The sequence below is a fragment of the Heterodontus francisci genome, chromosome 8 (assembly GCF_036365525.1).
Source record: "Heterodontus francisci isolate sHetFra1 chromosome 8, sHetFra1.hap1, whole genome shotgun sequence".
Lineage (NCBI taxonomy): Eukaryota > Metazoa > Chordata > Chondrichthyes > Heterodontiformes > Heterodontidae > Heterodontus > Heterodontus francisci.
In genome coordinates this window covers 93631266-93641157 of record NC_090378.1, presented here as the reverse complement: position 1 = coordinate 93641157, position 9892 = coordinate 93631266, and the positions used below count along the sequence as shown (strand labels likewise).

The window sequence follows — 9892 nt, the reverse complement described above, 5'->3', positions numbered from 1 at the left end:
CAGTGTGATGTTGGTTGTCACCTCAGTTGCCCTTTCTAGCAGATGCCACTAGATTCTGATCAGGAGTGTCTCCTGACTGGGTATTGCCAAGGACAACTGTGGTACGATACCCCACTACTCACCTGACTCACTGCCTGTAAGGGTAGGAGAGGCAGAAACCCTCAACTCATTTAAAAGGTGTCTGGATATGCACCTCAAGTGCCATAACCTGCAGGGCTACGGACCAAATGCTGGAAAGTGGGATTAGGCTGGCTGGCTCATTTTTCGGCTGGCGCAGACACGATGAGCCAAGTGGCCTCTTTCTGGGCCGTAAACTTTCAATGCTCTATGATTCAGATCACTTAACTCAGCACTGGTTTCAAACCTGAGCCCTTTTCTGCGTGGGCTAACTCACTACACGGTGCAGTTACCCTTCAGGCCGTTGTCAAAAATTACAGATATAATATATAAACAATGCATGAGGGTTAACAGGAAGAGGTTTCCCCGACAACCAAGAAAACTGAATTTTATGGGTGCAATGTCCTCTGATGGCGAGGGTCAGCTTTGACTGGCCTCAACACAAATACTCCTGACTCTCAGCCACCAGCAGGGGCAATGTTGTGAGACGAGACTCCCTGATACTATGTTCACAGGAATATTTCACTGCAGCCCAGTTCGGTACTTACTCTGTTATTTTACTCAGCGAGGAGAGCGTTGAAACTGTTGTTAATGGTGGTTGGGGGAAATATATTGCATAGAATGGGTAGCAGATTTTAATGAGATGGCTGTGTACAGCAACATGCAAGTTAGGTGCACAAGAATCACATTGAAATATACACACACCGCCGCCGTGGACAAGCCGCTTGGTCATTGCTGCAGTCGGGCGAGTGCACATTCATTACAAACACTGGCACAGGAGTTTCAGTCCCAGTACCTACAGATCCCACTCCCAGTGCTGCTGCTTTCCTCTCCCCTCCCCGGGGAATCCAGGAAGCTTGTTGAGTTCTCCAGCCACACGGAGCGCAGTGATGTAACTTTACGCCAATAAAAATCGGTCGGAATTCCCGGTGCCGGCCAATGGGAGGGAGTTCGGGCTATTGTGTGTCGGCTGATTGGGAAGTGTCGATATGGCGCTGCTGAGAGAGAGGAAGGGAAGCAGAGGCAGGAGCAGCCCGGCAGCTGAGCGTTAGCTGCTGGCCAAGGGTAGCAGAGGCAGCCGCTCACTGACTCACTGCATCCCGGCAGGAGCGGGCAGCGCTCCCTCTACCTGTGTGTGTACAGCAGAACTCGCATTTCACATCAAGCCCGGGTATCCGAAGAGAAGTGACGACTGAAAACCTGCTTTAGGTACATGGTGTGGTATTGGGGCTGGTTGCAACCCCCCCAGGAATCGCTGAAGTTTCCCCAGTAACTTTATCTGTAATATAAATTTTATATATATACACACACACACACACACACAAAGTTCTACCAGTGTTAAAATTTAAGACTCTCCCCTGCTGTAGGTTAGTTTAAGGCCATTTGCTTTTGCCCCAGTTGCTTTCAGGTTGCAATTGTTAACCAACATGCCAAGTAAAACCAAATACAACTTAGTGGATGACGGGCACGACTTGCGGATTCCCTTACACAACGAAGCGGCTTTTCAGCATGGGATCACTTTCGAGGCGAAGGTTTGTAACTTTTCAGCACTTCACTCAAAGCAGCCGCTTGCAAAGCGCGTCGAGAGTTTGTGACTTTGTGTCGAAGATGACCCTGGTCTTTATCAGTAGATTCCCCTCATTTATTTTTTCCCTCTTTTTAAAAAACAGTACATCGGGACGTTGGATGTACCCAGACCAAACAGCAGGGTGGAGATCGTGGCTGCTATGAGAAGGATCAGGGTGAGTGAGGTTTTAATCAGCGAATGGACACCCAATGAACATCAATCTGAGGGATCCATGCATTCATTCACCGTGTACTAAAATTGTATGTCGCTTCCCATGGGATACATTCAATGGCAGCACAAAATGAAATGCTTGTTGCATAAAGAATTATGATCTAACGTGGCTGAGCTTTGTAACTGCAGTCAGTGCACGTGAGTGCTGGAGAGTAAAAGTGGAGCCCGGTGTTAACCAGATATATTATGGAAGCACTCATTATTTTTCTGATGGCAGTCAAGAGTGTTAACGTACCAGAAAGAAGCAGGATCATAACTGGAATTGCGCGATTTATTAATGGTCAGCCTTTAGTAACTGCGATGATACAATATCTGAATTGAACCATTACATCTTAGATAGCAGCAACCCAATTAACGCTTTATTTTAATACGTAGGTTTGGTTAATGATGAGGAACACTTCACCGATCTAAAGGATAGCTTATTTGCTGCCCTGTGGGTCTGATTTATAGCAAAGGATTTCTGTCTATTTAATGAGGCTTCAAGCTATACCAAGCTTCTGTGCTGTGTCGATATATTTTTTTTAAGTGTACAACAGCAGAACGTCTGAGTGGACCTGTTCAGGGTAACTTCGTTTGAGCTCCTACATGTGTCAACTACATAACCCACATGACTACCAAAAGCAACAGGTTGCATTTTAATGCAGGAAAAACTCTAAGCGTAACGATTTGTAGTCTGCTATAAATCTAGTCTTGTTTGCAAGAATGGTTTAAATATGTTTGCAGTACAGGTGCAGCTAAGTAAAATTGATCTGTTGTAGTGATAGCTAGAGCCCATTAAACATTCAGGTTATGTATTTATATGTAAAATAAATGAGTTTAGGTACCTATTGATCGGGTTTTCTGGATGAATGTTGCTCTTGCTGAGCTGACAGTCTTAAAGTCATGACTGTCCTTACTTTTGAGTGAAGCGTAGTTATTAAACAAGGAAAAAAGAAAGACTTTTATTTATAAAGCAACTGCATGACCTTCATAAACCATGACGTACTTTTGAAATAGAGTCAATGTTGTATAATTGTGCGAAAAGGCAGCAACCAGTTTACATACGGTAAGGTCACACAAACAATGATGAGATAAATGACCAAACAGTCTGCTTTCGGTGATGTTGGTCGAGGGATAGATATTGGCCAGCACACTAGGAGAACTGCCCTGCCCTTCTGGTTGTGGCCATGTGATCTTTTACATCCACCTGAGAGGACAGGCAGGGCCTCAGTTTAATGGCTCATCCAAAAGGTGGCACTTCAACAGCAAAGTGTGAGATCTTAGGCTTGGTTGATCGTACTCTCTCATCTGAGTCAGAAGGTCACGGGTTCAAGTCCCACGCCAGAGACTTGAACATGTACTCCATTGCAGCAGTGAGGGAGTGCTGCACTGTTGGAGGTACGTACCCTCCTTTGGAACGTTGAACCGAGGTTCTATCTTTCCTCTTAAGTGGGTGTAAAAATCCCATTTCACTATTTGAAGAAAAGCCAGTGTCCTTATCAACATTTATCCCTCAACCAACGTCACTTAAACAGATTATCTGGTCTTTATATCATTGCTGTATGTGGGACCTAGTTGTGTGTAAAATAGTTCCCAAGTTTCCTATATTACTTCAAAAGCACGTCATTGGTTGGAATGTGATTTGGGAGTTTAGATTTTTTTAGATTGAGATACAGCACTGAAACAGGCCCTTCGGCCCACCGAGTCTGTGCCGACCATTAAACACCCATTTATACTAATCCTACACTAATCCCATATTCCTACCACATCCCCACCTGTCCCTATATTCCCCTACCACCTACCTATACTAGGGGCAATTTATAATGGCCAATTTACCTATTAGCCTGCAAGTCTTTTGGCTGTGGGAGGAAACCGGAGCACCCGGAGGAAACCCACGCAGACACAGGGAGAACTTGCAAACTCCACACAGGCAGTACCCAGAATTGAACCCGGGTCGCTGGAGCTGTGAGGCTGCGGTGCTAACCACTGCGCCACTGTTCCTGAGGTTTTGGAAGACATTATATAAAGGCAAGTTTTTTTTTCTATCGACGGTACAACACACCCTAAGCCCTGCACTGAAGTGTCAGCCTAGATTATGTGCTCATGTCACAAGTGGAGCTTGAATTGAGAGCCTTCTGACTTGTAGGTTTAGAGCGTGACCAATGGACCAAGCTGACATTTAGCTGTTACAACTGTCTGTGCAAGCTATTGCACCTACATTACTGTAGGAAACTCATTACTTAAGGCTGACAATACAGAAGATTGTTTAGAACTTCTTGTGAGGGGGGAGGGTAAACATGGCAGGGTAGGAGGTTTTTATTCTTGAGATGTTGGCATCGCTGACAAGGCCAGCATTTATTGCCCATCTCAAATGCCATTAAGAAGGTGGTGGTGAGCCACCTTCTTGAACCACTGTGGTCCATGTGGTGTAGGTGCACCCATAGCGCTGTTCGGGAGAGATTTCCAGGATTTTCACCCAGTGACAATGAAAGAACAATGATATATTTCCAAGTCAGGATGGTGTGTGACTTGGTGCAGAACTTGCAGGTGGTTGTGTCCCCAATGTGTCTGTTGCTTTTGTTGTTCTAGGTGGCAGAGGTTGTTGGATTAGAAGGTGCTGTCAAAGGAGGCTTGGCAAGTTGCTGCAGTGCATCTTGTAGATGGTACACACTGCTTCCACTGTGCATCAGTGGTGATGGGGTGCAGATCAAGTGGGCTGCTTTGTCCTGGATGGTGTTGAGCTTCTTGTGTGTTGGAGCTGCACTCATCCAGGCGAGTGGAGAGTATTCCATTACACTTCTGGCTTGTGCCTTGTAGGTGGTGGACAGGCATTAGGGAGTCAGGAGTTGAGATCCTCGCTGAAGAATATCCAGAACATCTAGAATATCCAGGAAGTTAGTTCCCATCATTTCACCTACAGGGAGGTATCAAGATAGAGTGTTGGTCTCTCCTGTTTTATCAGAGTAATATTTCACTTTTGGACTAGGAAATAATTTGTTTCCGAATGGTGTATTCTGTCCAAATTTGAATCTGCTCATGCCTGAATAACTGATGCTAGATAATTAATGTTTGCATTCTTTATGTTCTTGGGAACGTTGCTTTTTATATGTAAGTGGGAAAGTTAGTCCTTCCAGAGGTTTAGCTTGCTGTCTTGCATTCAAAAGCTCTGCTATGAAAGCTGATCTCTTAATTCTATTGTGTCTGATGCTAGCGGTGTCAGATAGTGATCAAATCACACTATCTGCTGCATTCCCCTGAGTATATTCCAGTGGGGACAATGAATGTGCTAACATGTATTGATCTACAGTTATGCTAAAGCATTTAGAAATGTGTTTGTTTGTACTACTTGGTCTCTCTGTACCCTGGTCTGGTAGTAAGCAGCCACATGACCTCTATCTCTGACCATCATGTATTTTCACTGGAAATGTCAATGACCAGGAGCTCAAAATCCACAGAAAATTGATCTAGCTGTTTTTTTGCTTATATATTTTCTTTGTAACACACACGCACATGCATGGTCATAATTTCCAACTGGAATCGCGAACTAACGATTGGGAATACTGGCTTTTTCCCTGCATACTACCTAACCCTGAGGTAGTGCCCTTATAAATGTGGTGGCATAGCCTAGCTAACTCAGCACAGATCAAGGATCCAACCTGTAAAGTGCCTCGCCAGCATGCCTCAATTCACCTTCAGTGGCATTTTCTCCACCTTATGCCCGTATTTACTGAGAGTACCCTGTTTAAAAACCAGAAACCATGTAACCTGGTCTGGAAGTACTGTTATTTAGCTAGTTTAACATGTTCAAAAGGAAATTTTACCATTAGTAATCATTTAAAAATAAAACTTACCAGATAATGATGAATTCAACATTACTTTATTATTCTGTTTATATATCTGTTGACTTTGAATTTATTTAAGTAATTGGCAATTATAACCTCTCCGGTTCAGTGATGTCATTGAGCTCATAGTACAAGGAGGCTTTATTAATCCATGTGGTTGAAGTACCCTGATGCTGAAGAACATTGGGTTCATGACTGTACTTGCTGGCGTTCATTTCACTCTCCCATACAGTTGGATTCAAGAACTTCCTCCCTCCCCCTCCCCAGCATTCGATGTTTAAACAGAAGCTCCCTTACATTTTGAAAGGGATACTTATGCTGCGATGCCTTTGTTAACGCAGTTACCAAAAAATGCAAGGTGGGTCTTCCATCTTGGTGGAGATCCTTCTTCCTCCGTCTTCCCTTTTCTCTCCATCTCTCCATCTCTCCTGAAAGTCTTGTCGAGTATGGTTTGAAAGGTGGTAGCCTCCAGCAGCTTGTCAAGGTTGGCATTAACACCAGTAATAGCAGTCTGTCTCTTGCCCCTTTCCACCCCCTGCACCCTCTTCCCCCACCTTTCTCAGTCATCCTAGCTGAAATCAGTTTTAGCTGTCAGACCTATATGCTCATTAAAACACCACTCATTGTGTCAAGCCATTGACGGGTTGAGGAAATATTTATTGAAGATGGATAGTCAGGAAATAAGGAATTGCATGAATGTGGACCTATTCCCACTCTACCTTCCGTGAAAGTATGTGTTGTGGAATGAATCCTGTTCCAGGTTCAACTGGCAAAAAGTAATAAACTGAACATGGGAATTCCAAGTTTTAACAATTAGCTGAATGTCCCTTATCCAGCCAGGAGTTTAAATTTTGAAATTGGCGAGTCAGTGTAAGTTTGAAGCCACAATTGCTCTGCAATATGACTGAACTATGCAAAGTCACGATGGTCACAAACTATTTTGGCTGTAATGTAAGCATAGCAGACCTTGAACCTAAACTGGAATTAAGTAAAGTAGATTCATGTCAAGAAGCTCCTATAATCTGTACAGTAAATCAGCTTCTGTTCAGTCATGTCTCTTTGTTTACATTCTTGTCTGTTAAACTGAATATCATTACAGAAATCGGAAAATAATTTTTTCTTTTGGCGTTGGCTGAAGTCAAGTTGTCAGCTTTGTACTGTTAGATACAGCTGTTCCTATTGTTACTATTCTCTCATATTTTATAGACCATGATCCCTGCAAAATTTTATCATATTGCACTTGCTGCAATCTCTTCCAGCTCACAGCTTGTGTCTCGTAAATCTTAAGCCTAACATTTATTTATTCAGATCGCATCCAGTAGTTAAATATCTGCAGCCACCTATCTGAGCTTTCTTTAGAGGAAAGATAGATCTGTGTCGTTGTTTGCATTTGAGTGTTCAAAACTATTTTGCAAGTGATGGGCATATAATATCATATTATTACGCATTGTGATTCTAATAATGTAGGGATTCTTTTAATGAATGCTTCAAGGAAGTTGCTCGTGCAAAATTCAAGTAGCCTCAATGAGAACTTGGAAACTCAGGCATGTTGTCTTATGCAGTTAGTTGGGAAAGATGGAGGGGTTGCAGATGATGCCCTTTTGGTGGTGTGTGAGGCTATATAGTGAGTGTTAGTAGATGATTTGACCGAGGAGCACAAAATGCTTTTTTTTTTTTTAGAGATACAGCACTGAAACAGGCCCTTCGGCCCACCGAGTCTGTGCCGACCATCAACCACCCATTTTATACTAATCCTACACTAATTCCATATTCCTACCACATCCCCACCTGTCCCTATATTTCCCTACCACCTACCTATACTAGGGGCAATTTCTAATGGCCAATTAACCTATCAACCTGCAAGTCTTTGGCATGTGGGAGGAAACCCACGCAGACACAGGGAGAACTTGCAAACTCCACACAGGCAGTACCCGGAATTGAACCCGGGTCGCTGGAGCTGTGAGGCTGCGGTGCTAACCACTGCGCCACTGTGCCGCTTCTTTGCAAGCAGGACATGCAGAAGCATCAGTCGATCATTGATGCCCGTGGATAAGTCTAATTGTTGCACAAGTTCTTGGTGGGTGAATGGCAGAACTGATTTCTGTTTTGAGCTGTTCGTTTACATTCTTGCCTTTTCAGGTGAACATGCTGCCTCTTTAAACCTCAGTGAGTTCACCTGCTTTTGCTAATTGTTGTACCAAAGGCCAGAACTTCTAATTTGTAATAATGTATTTTATTGTCATCTGAGCAGTTTGTTTATTTGTGCATTCAGGTCTTTATGTCCTATCTAGCAACGTTGTGACATTCTAGGCTGTCAGAATCAGCATTCATTTTGACCAGTTTGTAAATTTGGCCCTATATGGGGACGTTGGCTAATTGTGACAAACTGTCCTTTTTTTGTGAAACAAGCAATGTTTGGGCTACTTGAAACTGAGGCAGGCAGTGCAGTCCCTAATTAGGGATGCTGTAGTTATCTAGGGACAGTGGAAAACAGACGTAGCCTCTGAATCTCATTATCCAGCCCTTGAAGCGCTAGTGTAGTTGCTTTCTATTTGTGTGGTTGATCACCTAAGTTACTTTGGTCGCAGCATTTTAATCATTTAATGTAAACTTAGTATTGATAAAATGACGTCATTGATGCTTGCATTTTTTTTTCACTTTACCTCAAAGATCATTTACTGACCCTGCCACTGAGGTTTTCTCCCATGACCTTGATCTTTTAACCTTGGAATGATACAAGGTTATGACCTAGCCCTGGATAAATGGGAAGCTCTTGTGTAACTGTTTGGGCCAGACACCTCAAGTTGTGGGAATGTGTACTATGGGACAATAAGTAAACTCTTGCAAGGTCTCCGAGATGTAGAATATAAATGCTCAAGTTATCTGTGCTGTCACTTTTTTAGGAGCACTTTGGCAGTGTTGATGCATAAGTATCATATCCCCACTGTATTCTCTTCACTTCTCCCACCCTTTTCCCTGTTGGACCCTGCAGTTACTGATATGGTGGGTGAACTGTTCAAATCCTTGCAATCCAGGCCATCTACTTGATCAAAGGAGAGGTTGTTTGGCAGGTGAAACTTTTCAATTGAAAGGAAGGACTGGACACAGCAATAAAGTGGTAGTTATTGGTGTCAGGGCAATTAAGCATGGATGCATCATGATTGAAAGTTGGAGTACAACACTTAATCAGGAGAAGAAAAGATGTTTCAGATATATCTCCCTCTATTTGCCAACATTCTTGAATAATGTCAGCATAAATATAAAGCAGGTGAACCTGCTTTATACTCGATGCCAAACTGGTACACAGATGGAAATATTCCCAAATTCGGTACTGATTAGGACAGGGAAAATCTGTTCGAAGAAAGCATACTCTGCATTACAGAGAAAGCTTTTACTTTTACTAAGTATGTGTAGTAGCAGTGCCCAAGGCCACAGGCTTTTTTTTGCAATGTGTCCCCTGCAATTTTTATTTAAAATTGCTTGGGCAATAGCGAACAGTGGTTAAGTAATGTATCGCATCAAGCTTTTCGTTTTTTTTTGCTGATAAATGTGTTGTATTTTATTATAATGTGCCTGTGCTGTCAGTACAATGTTCTCTGGCATTGTGCTTAAAAATGTTTCCCTCCGAATCTTATCTGTGACAGAAATGTATAGTTATTTGGGAGTGTCAGTCCAAAGATCAACAAAGTCTACAGAGTGGACAGGGGAAAAGCTTTGCCAGAATGGATTACACAGGCAGTATGAAAGTTGTACACCAATGAGAATTTCTATCTCTAGTAAAACTTTATTTTTAAGATGGAAATTCAAATGATTTTACAAATATTGAATTGAAGGAGGTTTGCTTGTTTATATTTTTATTGCATAACAGTTCTGAAAAGCTCCATTTCCTTTTTGAAAGTGTTCAAGATTGAACTTGCAGCAAGGGACAGATAGCATTCAGGCTTGGGCTGAGAAGTGGCAAGTAACATTTGTGCTACTCAACTGCCAGATTATGACTCCCTCCAACAAGGGAGGGTCTAACAATCTTCCCTTGACTTTCAACAGGATTGCCATTGCTGAATCCCCCATGATCAACTTCTTGGGGGGGGGGGGGGTGGTGGGGGTGGGGAAGGTGGTTGGACAGGGTCACTATTGACTAGAAACATGACTGGACCAA

The 9892-nt window shown here is 42.9% G+C and overlaps 1 protein-coding gene across 7 annotated transcripts in view; it reads left to right on the top strand.

Annotated features, from left to right (window-relative positions):
- The first annotated feature begins 640 nt into the window (after positions 1 to 640).
- The window catches only part of nos1apa (nitric oxide synthase 1 (neuronal) adaptor protein a), a 442663-nt gene continuing 433411 nt past the window's right edge, over positions 641 to 9892 (top strand). The window contains exons 1-3 of one of the 7 annotated variants that reach the window (XM_068037734.1): positions 641 to 657; positions 1516 to 1649; positions 1788 to 1859. In XM_068037734.1, coding sequence (XP_067893835.1) covers positions 1545 to 1649; positions 1788 to 1859 — 177 coding nt within the window. In that variant the 5' untranslated portion in view covers positions 641 to 657; positions 1516 to 1544. Of the gene's footprint in view, positions 658 to 947; positions 1650 to 1787; positions 1860 to 9892 lie in introns of those variants that run through there. The other 6 variants (XM_068037733.1, XM_068037740.1, XM_068037739.1 and 3 more) reach the window with 6 other exon arrangements.